The sequence below is a fragment of the Otolemur garnettii genome, unplaced genomic scaffold (assembly GCF_000181295.1).
Source record: "Otolemur garnettii isolate 467f Iridium unplaced genomic scaffold, OtoGar3 scaffold00004, whole genome shotgun sequence".
NCBI classification, from domain to species: Eukaryota; Metazoa; Chordata; class Mammalia; order Primates; family Galagidae; genus Otolemur; species Otolemur garnettii.
Window position 1 is genome coordinate 15,991,651 of NW_003852399.1, and position 20,645 is coordinate 16,012,295.

Sequence of the window (20,645 nt, forward strand, 5' to 3'; positions counted from 1 at the left end):
AGCCATCATTGTTGTTTGGCGGCCTGGGCTGGGGATTCGAACCCGCTACCTTAGGTGTATGTGGCTGGCGCCTTAGCCGATTGAGCCACAGGCGCCGAGCCATGGAACAATTTTTAAAAAGCTAATTTGTTCATTTTAGAATATGCTTGGGAGAAGTACTTTTCTTTTATCTGTGTTTTTATATTATTGAATTTAACTATATCGGAGTTTGTGATTTTACTGTAAAATATCTAAAAAAAAAAAAAAAATTCAAAAGGAAAGACCCCTTCCTGTGGGAAGATCTTGTTACAATTTAAAAAATAAAAGTTTGTCAATTATGTTTTCACAAATAAAGTTTGCCTATGATAACATTATTCATCCTTTTATTAGGGAGTAAGGCTTATATAAGGATCATTATAGTTAAATTTCTACAGTGAATTAAATGTTGTTGAACTAACAAGTGCTCTTAAAATGAGTATTCTGGTATTTAGCAGCAGAGAAAAAAGGTAGACGATTTTGAACACTGTGATTTTTGTTATTATTCATGACAGAAGACTCTTTGTTGGAAGTTAACCAAAGTGTCTTATTATTCTAGTGTGCAGTAGATTAAGGGAGTTTAAAATAAGCTCCCTAATATTAGACAAGAAAATGGAGGGCTCCATAATGCTTGCTATGTAAATAGAGGTTTAATTAACACTTAAGATTTTGCATCTTCACAGGTTGCAAATGTTAATTAAATCTGTATTTACAAGGCAAGCAATGCAGATCTAGATGCCTCTCTCTTAAGGCATCTACGTTCGCATGAAGCACTAAGTTTGCTTGAAGTACTATTCCAAAGTATCGCCAAAGGTATATGAAGGATAATCTCCTGAAGTTGGAAGAAATCATCAAGGTAATATATTCTGACTTCTTAACCAGCAGACCAGTTTCTTTCTACGATGTTCCCAAAACATGATGAACTGGCGTGATTTCAATACTTCTATTTATCAGAAGTGTACTGCTTGGAAATACCTGCTCAATTTTCATATATGTTTAATTGTTTGATAATTATTCTGTAGTTGTTATTCCTATTCTGCTCCCTAGAGCTAGACAAAAAGTCTTCCTAATCCATGCTCCAACCTAAAGCTCTGCAAACGTACCACTCACCATGCGGGGACCACCATGCTTTGCATACCCTCCACCCCAAGACCTTATCCCATCTGTTCTTACCAGACTAACCCCTCTTACTTCCTTCAGTTCTTTGTCATAAGATAATATTTTTATTTTCATCATGATTCTAATTATCTTTCCTTGGATGTGTTCCAGCTTATTGACATTCAGAGATATAAATCTTTCTCTGAAAATGTGGTTTTCTAAAACTAAACACAGTCTGGCATTTAACTCTACAAATTATTTCCATAAATGGAGTCTGTATTTGCTTTCATTAACTTTTTTTCTTTCATGTCATAATGCTCATTGTTAATGAACGTGTAGTCATCTAAATTATCTTTTTTTTAGATTATTGGGACTTTAAAGTACAATTAAGCCCAATTCCTAAAATTCTGTAATTATGCAATTGATTTTCTTCTATCTTCAGTACAGACTGTAATATTCCTATGACATTTCATAATATTAGCTTAATTCAGTGCTCTTGTGAAATTGTTTTCAAATGATTTACCTTTCATTCACATTTACATTACATAGTTAGAATGTTCTCATATACACATGACTATTAGCCCTGTAAGGGTTTATAAGAATCTTAACAAACGGCTCGACGCCTATAGCTCAACTGGCTAAGGCGCCAGCCACGTACACCTAGGGTGGTGGGTTCGAATCCCCAGCCCGGACCCGCCAGACAACAATTGAGGGCTGCAACCAAAAAATAGCCGGGCGTTGTGGCGGGCGCCTGTGGTCCCAGCTACTTGGGAGGCGGAGGCAGGAGACTCGCTTGAGCCCAGGAGCTGGAGGTTGCTGTGAGCTGTAATGCCACGGCACTCTGCCCAGGGGGACAGCTTGAGGCTCTGTCTCAAAAAAAAAAAAAAAAAAAAAAAAAAAAGAATCTTAACAAAGATAGATCTAAGTATCTTAAGTTTTTGGTGGTTGTTGTTGTTTGAGGTTAATATGAAGGTAGAAACAACTAGTTACAATATCTGGATTTATTAGGTAGAGTCCCTTGGTATCTAAGTATTAAGAAGTAAAACCTTCAAATGTACCATTAGTAATATTAAGTCAAGGATTTACCTAACACTTCCTCTGTGTCAGCCGTTGTACCATTATTTCCATATGTTATCATATTAAAAGTTCTGGACAACCTTATTAAAACCCCATTTTACAGAAGGAAAGTTATACTTGACAGTGGCCTTATTAGCACCATTATACAATGATATTTTTAAAGTAATTAATTTTGAAAATATAAATTGTACACATAATGATCTCTTTCTCATGTATTTTCAGTCTACTGCTATCTTTTCTTAGCTTTACTCTAAAATAGAAATGAGACTGACTTACGTGGAATTTCCACTCTTCAGTTATTTTGTATATTTTGATAGCAGGTCATCTACACAGCAAAGCATCTCCTCCTGACCCTGTGAAAACCTCATTCTTCTTTCATCTGTCTAGTATTAGCACCAATTTTATACAAAAGAACATTTGAATAACTGACTCAGTTTCTGGATTCCCTCTAAAAGGGCTATGATATTCCTGCCAATTGTAGAGCGAGAAAAAAAGGAAAAAAGAAGGTTACATTCTAAAAAAGAGTTCGAAAATAGTGTCTTTTACATTTCAAATCTGAAATCACTTGTCCATTATGCAATAATATCCTTGTTTTGTGTTTTCAGTTTATTTGTTTCTGTCTCATTTTATAACAGTTTATTTCTATACCATGGGGTTTTTAAGAATTTCTAGCATCTGGAAGTAAAATGCAAATGAATAAAGAATGCCACTTATCACATGCTGAGATTTTGGATTTATCTAGTAAATATTTTGGTGATTTTTTTTTTTAGGTCAAGTAAAAAAAAAAGCACTTCAAAAGAAGAATCTATCTGTTAGCCATTTTTTTACTTCATACGGTACCTTGCACACAACGTGTGTATATGAGAATTTGTTGGTCTTTTACATGTGTTCTAGACAATGTCTTTAAAAACGAATCTGATGACCCATGAAACACTACATATTCAGCAGAATGGAACAAATAAAAAATACCCAAATTTTCAAGTGTTAGTGAAAAACACAGCAACCATATATGATTATGAAAATGTAAACTGGTGTGGCAACTTTGTAAACTAGTATTTGTTAAAGCAGAACGTATATTACTAACCCATGACCTAGTAATCTCACTTCTAGATATTTACCCAACAAAAATAAGTACGTATGTCCTCAAACACAATCCCAATAGAAAAAAAAAAAACAATTAAAACTAAAATAAGCCCATATGTTCATCAAAAGACAAATTCAAATGATCATAGCAACACTTTTAGATAGTAGAACTATCTACGTTTGTAATAAAATACAAACTACCTAAATGACCATCAGCATTTAATACCCGGGTGGATTAATGTGGCGTGTACACAAAATGGACTGCCTGTACATAATGACATAGATGAATCTCTTATACCTGGTGTTGAGTAAAAGAAGTCAGATCCAAAAGAATGCGTGCTATTATTCTATTATATAAACCAGAAAACCGTGTATAACAGCAAAACTAATCTAGTCTACTGGAAGTTGAATGAGTGGTTACTTTTGGCAAAGTGAACTGACAGAAAAGTTTCAGGATGGTGGCTCTGGGTAATGATAATATTGTATTTACTGGTTTGGGAACTATTTGCAAAAGTGTTCCATTTACGAAAATTCAATGAGATGACCACTTGAACATCCATGTTTACATATATTCTATGCACAGGTTGAAACATGTGAAGAATAAATAAATAAATAGTCATTACGTTTATTTAACAAATAGCACTCCCCTATACTTGTTTATATTTCTCATCTAAAATAGCCTTAAGGGCTCGGTGCCTGTGGCTCAAGCGGCTAAGGCACCAGCCACATACACCTAAGGTGGCAGGTTCGAATCCCCAGCCCGGGCACGCCAAGCAACAATGATGGCTGCAACCAAAAAATGGCCAGGTGTTGTGGCGAGTGCCTGTAGTCCCAGCTACTTGGGAGGCTGAGGCAGGAGACTCGCTTGAGCCCAGGAGTTGGAGGTTGCTGTGAGCGTGATGCCATGGCACTCTACTCAGGGGGACAGCTTGAGGCTCTGTCTCAAAAAAAAAAAAAAAAAATAGCCTTAAGCATTTTTTGAAAGTAAGTGCTATAATATTAAGCATTATTTTTATGTTGGTTGTGGGACGTGGAGAGAAATGGATCCAACATGCACAATATTCACTAGGAAGTTGCACTTCTCTTATAAACAAGGGATATGTAATTTCTTTGAAATTTTTAGAAAACTAGTCAATTCCTTTTCAGACATTGATTTTTAGATTTTATTTTCAAACAGTTTCCACGACATGACTCAATATGTCTCTAAAAATTAAGGTGAAGATAAAACAAACAAACAAAAAAGATGGATAATATACTACATATTTAGAATATTTTATAGTAGTGCATTTCATTTCAGAAAATATAAATTATAAAGAGAGTCCTGGCTTTATTTAATTGAATAGTAACTTTCTGTGTTTTACTGGCGTGCCTTTTAAGTCCAGTTTTCCTATTTTTCATAACAGGAGTGCAGTTCCACTTCCATACCTTTCATTTGGAGGACCATCATGACTACTTACTGATTACAGAGAATGGCAGCTTCACCCAACCGCTGGCGCGCCTGACTGGTTCCGAACTACCTTCAACAATCAACGCTGGTCTCTATGGAAATTTCAGGGCTCAACTACGCTTCATTTCAGATTTTTCAATATCATATGAAGGATTCAATATTACATTCTCTGGTGAGAAAAAAAAAAAGAGCTCCTATAGTAACATCAGAGTTTTTAAACTATGAGCATAGCCAGTGATAAAACAGAGAGGAGAAGGGTGGTGCCTGTGGCTCAAAGGACTAAGGTGCTGGCCCCATATGCACCATATGCCAGAGGTGCTGGGTTCAAACCCAGCCCTCTCAAAAACCACATTAAAAAAAAAAAAAAAAAACAGAGAAGAGAAAATAACAGATCAGAAGAAACATTTTAAAAAGGAGATGAAGAAATCAAAGAAATATGAATTGACAAGCTTTAAGGAAAGTTGAAATACCTTGAAGATTGTTACTAGTGATAAATTAAAGGCAATTTTTAACCAAAAGCAAAAAGTGAATTAATTTACTGAAACGCTACTTGAAGTACAACTACCTTTCTTCAATTTGCAATACTACAAAATCAGGGAAAATGTATAAATAAATCAAAATTTTTTTCTTTCAGTTTTTGGCCAGGGCCAGGTTTGAGCCCGCAACCTCCAGTATATGGGGCCGGTGCCCTACTCCTTTAAGCCACAGGTGTCATCCTATATTCTAACCTTTCAATTAGATTCAAAAATGAAAGTGGAATAAATCCAGTCATACTCTAGCTTTGTATGTCTTATAATTAACAGTGCAAGATTAAGATCAACTTAATTTATTCTTCTAGAATTAGATAATATAGAAAAAAAATTATATTGTCACCTCTTTCTTCTAGAATAACATCATTGATTGAAATAGTATGACTTAGATTCCAGGATGAAAAAATTACAAGATCTGTGAGAACAAAAGTATTCCCACCATTTAAAGTTCTATTATGCAGTTGAAAGAAATACTTATTTCAAATGGTTATTTCTTAGTACAGGGATGAGTTATATCAACTTGCTAAGATTAAAATGATATAAGAACTAATCTTGTTCTTAAGCTATTATTTTAGTATTTGGATGGAAATACTTGGCTGCTAAAATCATTAAAGTTTTCTATAATGAATAGTAAATAAGCATAATCAGTTTTAACCTAGAATGTTAAAAATATGTCCAAATAAATTTTTAAATAATAAAACATTAGCTGATCAACAAGAAACAACTCTTCTTATTCTTTATTGCAATACATAGTAAGTGTTGTGGGAGTATTTTTAGATAAGCTACTTTTTCTTAGGACTGTACATAAATTATAATGTTTAATCAAATTTAATCTCTTAAACCCTGAAGACTGTTTAATTGTTCATTTTCATAATGTTCATTCACGGCTAGGGGAAAAGTTCCTGCATAAATCTCCAGTATAATAATTTTCAATGTGTGTGCACTTTATTATTACACAAACCCTTGCGTCTCAAGTCACGTCCTTTTCATAATATGCATTAATTGAACTCCTTATAGATTAGAGACCAAACAGCTTTTCTCATTTAAAATTAAAACCTTTATGTAAGATGTGTTTAAAAAAGTACAAATGACTTCATTCTGAATGTTATTTTGTGTCTGAAAATATGCAGTTCTTATATCATTATTGTAATTCAAAAGTATATAAAAGGAAAATATTTCTAATGCAGAAAAAATATGTTATAAATGCATACATGGTAACATTTTCTCATCTATTCATACATAAAAGTACTTCAGTTACTAACTCTTTCAGAAAATAAGAAAATTACGTGTGTCAGAAGTATGTTCCCATATTTTCACATATAGTCACTTTTAAACATATGACTAGGTGGCTCGGTACCTGTGGTCCAGTGGTTAGGGCACTGGGGCCAGATACACCTAGGACAGCAGGTTTGAACTTGGCCTGGGCCTGCTAAACAACAGTAACAACTGCAACAACAACAACAAAATAGCCAGGCATTGTGGTGGGCGCCCATAGTCCCAGCTATTTGGGAGGATGAGGCAAGAGAATCACTTAAGCCTGAGAGTATGAGGTTTTGTGAGCTGTGACACCATAGCACCCTACCAAAGGTGGCAAGGTGAGACTCTGTCTCAAAAAAAAAAAAAAAAAAAAAACCCACATGACTAGGCCCCAAAAACATCCAGTTTGCTGCATACAATAGGAATATACCCATAAAGTAATCACTATCTTTTTTTTTTTTTTTTTTTTGTCCTTCCCTCCTTTGGGGGAAATCCTTCCCCCTAAATTACAGAATATAACCTTGAACCTTGTGAAGATCCTGGAGTTCCTCAATATGGTAACAGAATTGGGTTCAGCTTTGGAGTTGGTGACACTCTGACCTTCTCGTGTTCATCGGGTTATCGACTAGAAGGAACATCAGAGATCATCTGTCTTGGTGGTGGCCGACGAGTGTGGAGTGCACCTCTGCCAAGGTGTGTGGGTACGTGGTCAGCTGCTTTCATTTGCTTGTATGTGTAGTCACTGTCCATGAAGTTGCATGGTTACACACCCTTCGTTTTTTATAATCCATTGAATTTCTTTATTTCATATTAGTTATTTCGATTTTTTTTAACTTGGCAATCTGGTATACCTTGATTCGCTTTCTAACGCTACATTCAAGTAAACGTGATTCTAAATTTGTTTTTAGATGATGGGGATAAGAAATAAATATTGGCTCGGCGCCTGTAGCTGGCTCGGCGCCTGTAGCTCAACCGGCTAAGGCGCCAGCCACGTACACCTAAGGTGGAGGGTTCGAATCCCCAGCCCGGACCCGCCAAACAACAATGACGGCTGCAACCAAAAAATAGCCGGGTGTTGTGGCGGGCGCCTGTGGTCCCAGCTACTTGGGAGGCTGAGGCAGGAGACTCGCTTGAGCCCAGGAGTTGGAGGTTGCTGTGAGCTGTAATGCCACGGCACTCTCAGCTTGAGGCTCTGGCTCAAAATAAATAAATAAATAAATAAATAAATATTGCAAATGAATAGAAAGGATAGAAATAGATAGAATCATATTTTGAGATGCCTGTTCTGTTGATAATATTCTGACTGACATTTTGACTATAACTTAGAATTAACATGCACAAGAGATGATTACAAGCGAAAGTATGTCAAATAAAGAATAGGTAATTAAGATAGGGATTACCAAGGAATTTATTGGCTCAATATATGATAGATATGTAGATTTGTGATAGATAAATTAAGATGGTTATTGATTCCATGTTGTGAGATAAACAGTGGAAATAATTGAAGTATTGGAAGGATGGAGCCAAAACTTCAAATTTTGGAAATAAATATTTTGGCTGATAAAAGAAAAAATTGGTAGAAAAAAATGAAGGATTTTGGGGCAGTGCCTGTGGCTCAAAGGAGGAGGGCGCCAGCCCCATATGCTGGAGGTGGAGGTCGTGGGTTCAAATCCAGCCCTGGACAAAAAAAAAAAAAAAAAAGGATTTTTTCATTAGGACAGAAATCATTCCCTATTTAAACTAGAAAATATGGAGGTGAAAAATTCTTAGGCCATCAGCTATCCTGGTGGTTATCAGTACCTATTCTTGTGATAGAAAAATATGTATATGATTATATTATTATTTCCTAAAGATCATGAAATACTCATCTGTATTTACTTTGAATTAAATGGGAATCTGATTTTGAATCACAAACCTGCATAAATTATAATATGCTACAAAATCAGGAAAATCATTAGAGATTTAATCAGTGGTTCAAGTCCCTATCCTTTTTTTGGGATATGAAATGCCCCAGATGAAAATGAGAATGAAGAAGAGGATATCTTATATGCCTCATCCAGTATATCGTCCAATATACAGAGTGTGGAATTTCTCTACAGCCCAAATCAAGCCAAAAAAAGACCATCCAAGTTAATCGGATGGTCTGAAGGCTTTTATAGTAATGTGCTGGTTTCATAGCCCCATAAGCTTATATAAAAGATGAACTGATATATAAAAAGTGAAATTTCTTTTTGAAATCACAGATTTTTTATAGAAAAAATCTTTAAAAAGATTTTCTTTGTTTTTTTATTTCCTCACTGTTACCAAATTTGGAATTCCTATCTTTTCCTGAATTATCTACATCTCCTTTTTTGTTTTGTATAACAGTTTCCAAGGGCCAGTTACTGAGGACCTTCAGAATAGTTCAAGTGAAGGCTACAGAGTGCTTGATCAGTTCATATTTGGCCATTTTCTTTTTCTAAACTTCATTTTTCTCATCTGCAAAAAATAGTTACCACTGTAGTCCCTAACACATTATTATAATGTAGCATAATCCTTGGAATATGGGAACCATTCAGAATTTGGGTGTTATTTTAACTTTTATTGTGTAGAGTTTAATCTGCTGTCTTACCAGCCCGTCAATTTAGTTTGTCAAACCAATAATAGTAGGAAATAACTCCACTTAATCTTATGAGGATTTGCTATTTTATTTATAGTTACCTCATTTAATCCATACTATAATCTTGATATTATCATTTCCCCCAATTTTCATTAGAAGAACCTGAGCTTTGGAGATGGTAAATAACTTACCTAAGATCATCAAGTTTGTATGTGGCAGAACCATGATGTGTATAGAGAGATCTATCTCATTCCAAAACTCCAATTTTCTCCTATTAGCATCTTGGAAAAGGTGACTCTAAAGGACTTCAAGTCATGCAGAGTTCATATTTTCTCTCAAAGTAACCAAACGCCTACCAGCGTTTTACACTGGTTGAGAAGCAGCTGTCTACGTGCACATTTTCATGATTTAGCTCACATTTGCAATAGATTTTAACAAGTAGATTTGTGAAAACCTGACATTGCGAAAAAAGTAACTTCAGGTTAGTTTTGTTTTATTAAAGTATTTCTATGACAGTAGGTTTCTTTGTGCCTAGATCTTTAATGGGATGGATAAAAGAAAATCACCCTGTGGATAAATTTAGAAAGCAAAGTACTTGCTGTGGGAATTTTCCTCCATTTGCAAATTAGCTGTTATTGCTTTTAAGCTTATTGAAATTTACAATTATGTCGACTGGCCTGCATGAATTCCACTGTTGGTGCACATTTAAGTTCCAAGATGAGGAGAAATATCCCTTTAAATGGAATGCTATTTTTAAAATGTTACTTCTTCAATTTCTTCTTTGACTTCTCTTCACTACTTTGCCTATGCTTTGAAACAAATGTCTTCCTTTTTATATTTCTGGTTCCACATATGCATATGCATATATGTCTTATTCTGTTATCTCTCCAAAGTTCAATCTTTATTCACATCAAATGAACATTATTTGTGTATTCATTTGAGTAGATGTTCAATTTTAGCAATGCTAGTTTATTTGGGCAGTTTTTATTTCTTCCTAATCGCTCTGTACTTTTCACTTTATATATGCGATTCTCCATCCCATACTTAGTAAAAAATCATTGTTTAATCCTCAGCGTTAGCCAGCTTCGTACGAAGCTTATGTTGTAGACAATGGCCAAATTATAAGTAGATCACATTCCAAAAGTTTGCTTCTATTTCAGTTATTTGGAAACTAAATAGTCCTTTTCTGGCACAAGGGTGCAAATGATGGATATATTCCCAGAACAAACTCCAGATGAAGTTTTAGATTTTTATCTCAAGTATAAAACTAACACTAACATTTACTAAAATGATTTATGTATACATAGGTTATAGAAGGTATTTGAATCTTTGGACAGTAATGCAACTGATTAAGGTAATTTTAGAAAATTATTTTTACATTTTTATTCACATATTTTTAATTTTGATTAAATATTTGGTATGTATATATTGATTGGTATTTTCCAGCTTCTTTTGGCAGCACTTGGTGAAATTTATCTTAATTTTGGATGTTAGGTGAATCATAAATAACATTTTCCTTTAGGTAATTTTCTGTATAACATTAATTTGTTAAAGATCATGGTTGAACAAAAAGTTAATTTATACTAATGCCATAATATGGTCTTTTATATCTATGAAAGATTCTGTCTGATTATAAAAAACCCACCAGTGTTGTGAACTTAGGTTTAGGGCAATCATTTCTTTAGTGAAGATATGATATCTATAAAAAACTGGAGGTTAAACACAAACCTAGGGTGAGATCCACAGCTATCAGTGTTCTGAGTCCATGTCCTGTGCTCAGGCCATGTAGCAACCACAGTGTCTTACTGAGGACTTCAACAAAGTGGGAAGGAAATCTTGCCTTCATTGTAGTTGATACATGGCATTAGGGAACTCCTCGTGCTTGTCTTCTGTTTAATTAGAAGAAAACTTCTTTAACTGTGGTCCATTTATCTGGTGTTGCTTATGTGCAGGGAAATTTGCAGAGGCAGGAAAAGAATCTTGAAGGACATCAAGAGCATAACACCAACTCACAAGCAAGAATTCTTCTATTCATACAATGGTCTCCATCAAGGGCACTCAATTCATATTTACACATTAGCTCTTCCTAATCTTTGTGAACTTTGGCAAGTTTTATGAATCTCTTTCCTGCCAGTTTTTCTCAAATGTAAAATGTGGATCATCACAGCCATATATTAAGATAGCTGAGAACTCTAAGCAGTGAAATATGTAAATTCCATCATGAGTGGCTCAGTACAAGACAGTTGCTCAACAAAAGTTAGTCCCTTTTCTTTGTACCTACGTGTCTGTCCACTGCCAAATATCCAGTTCTCCTTAGGACCCTTAGATCTGACAACTGGAAGGACTGATTTTGACCAACTAGCTGGACAAAAGAAAGAGATAGATGAGGAAGAAAAGCAGATGACAAAGTTTTATTGTTCTTTGAGCAGCAAACTACTTGACACACATCATCTCATTTACTATGTAGTGACCAAGATGGAGGTTTTACCTTACAAAATATATATCTATGTCTCTGTAATTAGGCCTCATATTTCAGAAAAGATTACCAGGGGAAATATTTAGTTAAGATATTTTAGATTTATTTTCCTGGAGAGCCATGCTTTTCAGGTAGTAAATATCTGATCACCTTTGTAGGCAGAAGCCAAATGTCCAAACACTAATTTACATTTCCATCTTTTTAAATCTGAAAACATTTGTATGTCTTCATCAGCATCCAAATATACCAGGAACCAAGCCAGGCCATCTTGCACATAAACAAGGAGCTAATGAAACAACATGTTGTTTTGGAAAGTAGATTAGTAAGTTAAGTATGAGTAATGATTTGTCTTGAGGCACGGGTCCACAGATTTTAAGAAGCCCACACATGTTAAGTCATCTTAAAGACATTAACTCACTCATCCTCGTCATGCCCACTTAACACATCCACTTCTGTTTCTAATTTCATGGGTCATCGATTTTTCATCTGACCTTCCACAAGTAACAACGTCTTGCCTTAATCATGAGTCAGATGAGAAAAATGATGACTCTACATAACACATCTACATATTTTTCTCACTTTTATGAATTTTTGGATGATACATTATTTTTTATTTTTAAAATGATTGGTAACAAGAGGGGAATCTAAGTATGCAGTATATATAGAAATTCTGTGCTATCATTTTAACTTTTCTATATCGAAAACTATTCTAAAATGAAACCTTATTAAACATTCAAACTTTGAGAATAAAATGGATTTGAAGAGGCAATTAATTTTTAAACAAATTCAGCTTATTTCATCTCAGCCTCCAAGCTCTCTATATTAAAAGTATATACATCAGATACCCACACATATATGTCAGATATGGGCTGATCTGTCAAATTAGTCTTTTTTTTTTTTGAGAAGGAATCTTACTTTGTCACCATGGGTTGAGTGCTGGGACATCATAGCTCACAGCAACCTCAAACACTTGGGCTCAAGTGATTCTCTTATCTCAGCCTCCTGAATAGCTGTGACTATTGGTACTTGCCATCATGCCTGGCTAGTTTTTCAATTTTTATTTATTTTTTTGTTTGAAAATATGTTTTATTAGTTTTTAATTAAAATTATAACTGTATTTTGGGGGTACATGTGATGATTTGATATATAATATAAAATGCTTCGGTTTTTGTTTTTTTGTTTTTGTTTTTTAGTACAGATAAAGTCTCTTTCTGCTCAGGCTGGTCTCGAACTTCTGAGCTCAGGCAATTCACCTGCCTCAGCCTCTCAGGGTGCTGTGATTACAGGTGTAAGCCACCACACCTGGCAACATTGTTGATACATAGCCCTGTAGAAAGTGCATGGGGAATTAAGAAACTTAAATTGCATTTGGATTTTATGATTAATTAGCTGGGTGACTTTAAGCCAATGTCTTAATTTCTGTGCTTTTCTTTTCTGGAAAGGATGATGCTGGTATGAGTTCCTTTCAACTCAAATATGTTTTTTATAAGTATAAAGAATATATTCGATAAAAGTGCTCTAATAAATCATATGAACATGACTGAATTTATTGATTCATGATTTAATAATATACATAAATATAAATGTAAAAAATCCAGAATATTAACATATACTTGTTGAGTGCTTTATAGATTTTTAAAAGAGTTTCTTGTTCACAACATGATGAAGGAAGCAAAGGAGGTATTACTGCCATTTAACAGCTGAGAAAAACATATGCTTAGAAAGGTTCTAAATAACGAGTGGAATAATATGCCAGGAACCAAGTCCTGCAAATCTCAGATCAGTGTTATGGCATTACCATTGATATTCATTTATTTCCTTATTTACTGATGCACCATTTTAAAACTGGAAGACTACTCTGTGTGTGTGTGTGTGTGTTTAATGCAGCAAACCAAAAGGAGTGGGTAAACTTTTTCTGTAAAATACTTAATAGTAAATACTTAGGTTTTTCTGGGCCACATGGTTTTGGTTACAACTACTGAAATCTGCCTTTATATTGAGAAAGAAACAATAGATAATACATAAATAAATGGGTGTGTCTGTGTGCCAATAAAACTTTGTTTATAAAAGCAAGTAACAGATGAGATTTAGCCCTAGAGCCATATGGCCAAATGGCTAAGTTTGTTTGCTGAGTCCTGCAACAAACTTATCAAGAGCAGTCAACTTAAATATCTCCTTTGTAGCTGGGCATTTACTAGTTCATCCTTTAAGGAAAGAGTAAAGGGACCTTCCCCATTCTCTGTTTTTTCATCTTTGGCTCTGTTTATTAAACACATCATTTATTTATTATTAAGGGAAGAAATCTTCATAGAAAGAGTATTAGAAGTGCGTCTGTATGTTTGTATGGATGGATGGATGTGAGTGAATTGTGCTCTGATCATGAGTGGTGTAATTCTCAACCATCTCCAAATGCATCTACACGCTCAGATCATTTCTAAGTAGCAAGTCCACATTTCCAGCTGTACCTGGGAACTCTCCATGTGGCTGTCCTCCTGCAGGCACGTGGACTCTGCAAAGCCAAAAAAGAATTCCTTTTCTCCTCAGACAAATCAGCTTTTTTTCCCCTCACTCTTTCTTTCAGTTACAGCATCATTCATATCCAATCATCCGAACTAGAAATTGTGTGATATTCCCATCTCTTTTTCTTTCTTTTCATCCATAGTAGTCACTGTGACTGACCATGTAAAACTATGATTCAAATTTGTCACTACCTTTATCTTTGCCCAGATTTCACTGGTCCTCATAAATATTACATAATAGCATAATAATAATTTTGGTACATTGAGCTAAACTGTATACCTAATATATATGCATGCACATAAACATATACATACACACAGAGGTTGTCAAAAATTATATGCATTTTTAGAAAGGAAAAATTGATATTAAAATTGTAATAATATATAGACAACATTTGCTATGTTGTAGATTACATCTTATATCTCTTGTAGTTGCAGAAGTCAAACATGACTTGAGTATTACAATTTTAATACAGGTGTTTCCTTTCTTAAAATGTGTATATACCTTTTTGACGGGACTTTCTAAATGCATATGTGTGTGTATTTCCCTTTACATATTCCTTTATCAGAATCATTTGAAAGAATTTTTTTATCCCTTTTTATAATGTAACTAATTACATAATAAAGCATAAAACATACTCTATCTGAATTGCATGTTCTTGTCTAGCAGTTACATGTATAATCTCACTGTATTGCCTCTATTACCACCTTCTTTCCAGGTAGACTTTCTATTTTCAGCTTTCCTTAATTTATATTCAATATTGGTGCTACTTTTATTAGCTTCATATTGATTACCATAAATTTAGAGGCTTTACGGCATGCATTTGCTTTCTCATTGTTTCTGTGGATTGAGAGTCTCAACATGGGTTAGCTGGGTTCTCTTCTTAGAGTCTCACAGGCTATAAGGCTGAGTTATCACCTGGGCTTCAGGTCCCTTTTCTAAATCACATGGTATATGGAAAGCAACCCGTTCCTTATAGTTGTAGAACGGAGAGATTTAGTCACTTGCTCTGTTTCTCCCGTAGTTACTTACCAGGTGGACTTCCCCCAACACAGCTGCTTACTCTTCAAGCCAGCAAGAAGAGTCTCCACAGTGAGTCTTCCAGATGGAAGTTTTATAACATAATTACATGGAGTGATGAGGAGCAAGTCACTGATGCCATCTGCTTCCAAGGAGAGAAGATTGCACTTAGGCATGATTGCTAGGAAATGGCTATACAGCGTTTACCTTAAAACAGGTCCACCCTACCCATTGTCTTAGAAAGATCAAATTCTCTGTCTATTCTCTGCTTAAATCACTTCATGATTATCCATTGCTTACTGGATAAAGTCAACATTTCTTAAGTGTCTTCTACAGATATTTCTCTATATGGCTGTACCCTTCGTGGAATACAGTCACATAAGAGATGAAATGTCATTTGCAAACATGCCAAGCACTGTCTACACTTTGTCATGTTAAAGCTGTATTGAGGTCTAATGTGAGCAAATGGCCAAACTCTCACTCGTGTTGGCATAAGCAAAGAAATAATTTCTTAAAGAGCATAGGTTGAAAAACACAGTGAGAAAACACGGAAAGGAGTGTTTACTTTATGGAACAGCTTTTCTATTTTAGTCTGTTAACTCCAATCATTCTATCATCATTCAAGACAGCATTATCTGTCATTATCTACCTTATTATTGTAACAGCCTAAATAGCACTCTCATCGTCATTCTTGTCACTTTTCCCCAAACTAAATAGTGGGATCAGAATAAACTTTCTGTGATATAAATTTGAAGTTATTTTCTTGCTCAAAATTTCTTCATTGTTCTCCATTACTCTTAAAATAAATTCTGAAGGTTACCTTTTTATCTCCACCACCTTATAATTTGGCCTAATCCTTTCATTCTTCAAACCCTTCTTATTTTATTTACACATTCTTTTTTTTCTTTTTGAGACACAGTGTCACTTTGTTGCCCTTAGTAGAGTACCATGGTATCACAGCTCACCACAATCTCAATCTCTTGGGCTTAAGTGAGTCTCTTGCCTCAGCCTCCCAAGTAGATGGAACTACAGAAGCCTTTCACAATACCTGGGTATTTTTAGAGATGGAGTCTCACTCTGGCTCAGGCTGATCTTGAACTCCATGAGCTCAGACAATCCACCAACCTCGGCATCGCAGTTATTTACCCATTCTGACAAACCCTCTTTGACCTCCCAAGAGTAAGGTAGATGTTCTATGGGTTGCATGAGCTTTTCTGTATTGCCCCTCTCTAGATTTCATCATGCTACAGTGCATTGAATTGCCATTTTATCTACTACAGTGTTTAACACACAGGGGAAGCTTTTAGTAATCTTATTGAGTTGATAAAGATTAATACATAGTATAGACAAAACTCTTTTACGTTCACATTTTCAACTTTACTAACTTACATTTATATGAATGAAGCAATACTCCAGGGGAAAAGAATCAATTCAGCCTAATACCAATAAAGGACTATAATTGCCCTTTCAGCCATTGTCACGTGGTTCCTTATGCTATAATGTATTTACAGTGTGGTTATTTACACACAAGCCCTCAAGTCTGATAAAGAAAAAAAGAAGGTTCCTGCAAAGACTACTAAGACACAGTTTAAAATTATGATAGAAATGAATATATAAATTTTTAAAAAATTGATTATGGTGAAAAAGTACAAGTCTTATACATGGACATGGAATCAGATCTTTGCCCAATATGTACTGAAATTCAGATCTCAACAAGAAAAATAAATGATGTAAATTTTTTTCAATGAGATAAAAAGAAAAAAAAAATGTACTTGAACATAGAAGCAATATCCACCAACTTGGAAAGAACCTTATGTACCTTTTCTATTTAATGAAATTGTATTGTGGACAGTGAGCTTAAACTGTTCTCGTTCATTTGGGATTTATAAATAAATGGATTCACAGACAGCCTTTTAGAATCTAAGAAGTCCATTAGGAGATAAGTTTCTGAACTTCCTTTATCTCACTGGCACCTGAATGAAAGCCATTTTAGCTGATAGCTGTAAATCCTTTGAAGGTAGAGACTCCATCTTCGTTATCTTCATACCTCCTCTGTGTCTACCATAAACTCCGGTGCATCAGAGACTCTCACTGTGAACATAAAACAGTATAAGATTAATACACCACATGTTCATCATGAACCGAGTTAATCAGAGTAGATCATGACCTATCCACAGGGTGACTCGCCCACAGGGTGTGCTCACCCTCGGGTTATTACAGTCTCAAATTTCTTGGGAAAATAATTTTTGAATGTTAAGAGGACTTAAAATAGCAGACTTCTAAAAATACTTCCTTCCCCATATATGCTGTCATGCTCTGATTATAAATCTTGCTGTTAACCAAAGTCTGACTATTAATGGGAAAGTTAGAAAAAGATGAGTTAGGTTTGGGGATTACATAGACGATAAAGACTTTTTAAGAGAGATTTTGAGTTACAGAAGAGAAAGTGTGGAGTATTGAATGAAATCTATACTTTAGGGTCATGTCCTAGAAGCAATGACAATGGGGAGGGTCTCTCCAGAAGGAATCAAAAAGTAGTAGATGAACTTGGTCTTTGTATAAACTCAGGGTAATCTCATCCTGGTTTTGGAATTTGCCCAAGTTCAAAAATACCTAGAGTATAACTTTCCTTTAAGTCAATTGGAAAATATGCTGGCAAAAAAGAAAAAAATAAATAAAAGTAGAGTTCTATGTAGTGCTTTAAAAAAAGATAAATATTATAATTTATTATCCCAGAAACCATGATATTCATCAACCTTGTCATCAGACAAACTAATTTTTGGTTTTTAGTTTAATGTATCCTCACTTAATTAGGTTACAGTTCCTAGTATATGGGAGTGCTAGATAAGAAATATTTCACCTGAGGTAATAATTAAAGCTAATATTTGGTGTGTGTTTACTCTATGCAAGGCATGATCTTATGAGGTACAAATGAGGACCTTGGGACACTGGGAGGTTAAGTAATTTTCCCTGGGAGAATACATTAGCAGGATTTTTATTCAAAGCAAGTTAGATTGGAAGCAAATTTGTGCCACAGAAAAATGTGAACCATAAAGCATAAAAACATAAAATAAGTAAAGGTAGCTCTGATATTCTGTCCCAAACTGTTTTTTGCTTACAACAGTGACATCTGTGGCTCTCAGGAAATACTATCACTTGGCAGTGTAGATAAATGGAGAAGATAATTAAATGTTATTGCTACTCACAACTGATTAGGTCTTGATGCCATGTCTCAGGAGAGGGTGAGATTTAATTGAAGTTGCAAAAGACTGACTACCTAAAATTCTTTTGAAACTGGAAAGAAGGGTCATTGCCACATTAGGCAAATAGATTTTGAAATTACTACTAATTTCTCCTTTTTATAAAGTCAATGTGTCTGTTTTTGCATGTGTAGGTGTGTACTTTTTTCATTTTTGTCACGTAAAATTGAAATTAATAGCCACAAATATGTACGCGGTTAGTACACAGGTGGATTCCTAATAAGTGGTTTTATTGTTTGTTTTCTGGTAATGTACTTAGCTATGTTCAAATGTACTTCGGCTTTGAAAACAGACAAAAGAACATTAGAATAAGCTAGAACTACAAATTAGTAGCAGTGCATTGTAGTAAGGAATCCATCAGCCTTGAGTTCAGCGGCACTAATGGAGGTAAGTTTACGCGAGAGTAGGATTGTGATTACTCTGCCTAGTAAATACATGAGAGTGGAACTGTGATTATTCTGCCTAGCAAATACTTGAGAGTAGGACTGTGATTATTCCGCCTAGCAAATACATTCAGCTCCTAATCCAGGGTATGAAATAAATTAAAACGAACTTCATTTTCTGTTAATCATTTCTGTTTTTTAGTTCTATTATCTTCAGCTCAAGCTTATCCTTCTCAAACGAGATCCTTCATTGCAGAATAACACAGCTGAAGTCATTCTCCCCTGTTTATTATACCAAGACAGCTGCCACGGAAATAATATAATGTTATAAAATAGGCATCATAAATTAAATCAGAAGTCAAAAGGGTCAGATAGAGATACTGTGCGTATTTAAATAAACAATAGCCTTGGTAATCATAAAAAAAGTCAAAGTGAATTACTGAAGACAGAGAAAAATGAAAGAGCTTTCAGAAATTCTTTGCAGAATTTACATATTTCACTTCAAGAAAGTGTTTTTGAAAAGGAGTTAGGGAATTGTTAACCTCCTCCTAAGTACATTTCTGGCCACAAACCATTTTTCGACACCTCTGCACTGTACCCAAGTACCCTCCTTGCAGCTCTCTTTGAATCCCAGTTCAATTACTGGAGTACTCCAAGTGTGGGTAACATTTTTCTCTTCATGTGTTTTAATCAGTCTACAAAGAGTGTGTTTCAGAAGGTGATGGATAGCTTTTATTTCAGGCATTTTACTATGCCTTTCTGAATTTGCACCAGTTGATGTTTTATTATGTTTCGCCACAAAATGCTGCAGGCATATAAAATATTAACCTTTTCCTATCATATAAACTGGAATGTCAATCCAATCTGTTCATTATTTTCTAAGGTATTTTTTTTTCTTTTGAAAAAAAATGTTTGATTTTGTTTTCTTTTTCTGACCATGGAAGGTAATTTCCCACTTGTTCAATCACAGTATTGGAGACAGCTTGAGGTAATTTGCCTGTGTAAAACACTGTACCACCACACCACTGCTTCCCATCTATAAAGGGAAAACTAGGTTATACCAAGTTTTTAATTTGGAAAAATTTTAATGAAATTCCACTAATTGGTATTTAATCTGGAACATACACCCTTGTTTCATCTAACCATACAAAAGTTTTATACAACCTTTATTCATCTAACATGTTTGTTCAGTGTCTACTCTATGGTTTTATTCATTTATTTATGTATTTATTTATTATTGAGTCAAGGTCTCATTTTGTTGACCTGACTATAGTGCAATGGTATCATCATGGCTCACTACAACCTCCAACTCCTGAGGTCACATAATTTAGTCATCATTCATTCACTAACTTACCAAACTCAGTCTGAGTGACCTCTACATTTGGCTCGTTGTGCGAGGTGATATTGATACAAGGATGATAAATTGTATGTTAGCAATTACTTTAAGACACATGGATGGGTTTGATGTTTTTATCCCACCATCCAACAAAAGAATAAAATCAATCTAATTAAACAAATATTTATGGAGCACTTGAGTAGGGTGGCAAAGATAAAAATAATATTGTAAGAGAAATAAATGTTTCAGATGATCATGACACCATAATATGAGAATTAGAAATAAAACTTAGAATGTAGCAGTATAGATTTTTTTTTTCCTGAAAGGATAGGGAACGGATTCTCAAAAATGACGTATTTGTGAAGATGAGCTGTATTCTGCCAAATAGAAAAGATGAGGAAGGCCCCTCAAGGCAGAGGGAATAACATAAGAAATACAAGTAAAACTGATATGTCTACAAGTCTGTTTGGGTTTAAATAGCTTTTTTGCAGCTCTCTTTCAAATTCCCAATTCAATTATAGGTGTAGTCAATGCGGAAAAACAC

The 20,645-nt window shown here is 34.7% G+C and overlaps 1 protein-coding gene across 2 annotated transcripts in view; it reads left to right on the forward strand.

Annotated features, from left to right (window-relative positions):
- Nucleotides 1–20,645, forward strand: part of CSMD3 (CUB and Sushi multiple domains 3) — a 1,080,374-nt gene that overhangs the window by 711,775 nt on the left and 347,954 nt on the right. For both annotated transcript variants that reach the window (XM_003782396.2, XM_003782397.2), the window contains 2 exons: nt 4,677–4,892; nt 7,020–7,208. In XM_003782396.2, the coding sequence (XP_003782444.1) occupies nt 4,677–4,892; nt 7,020–7,208 (405 nt within the window). The remainder of the gene's footprint in view (nt 1–4,676; nt 4,893–7,019; nt 7,209–20,645) is intronic.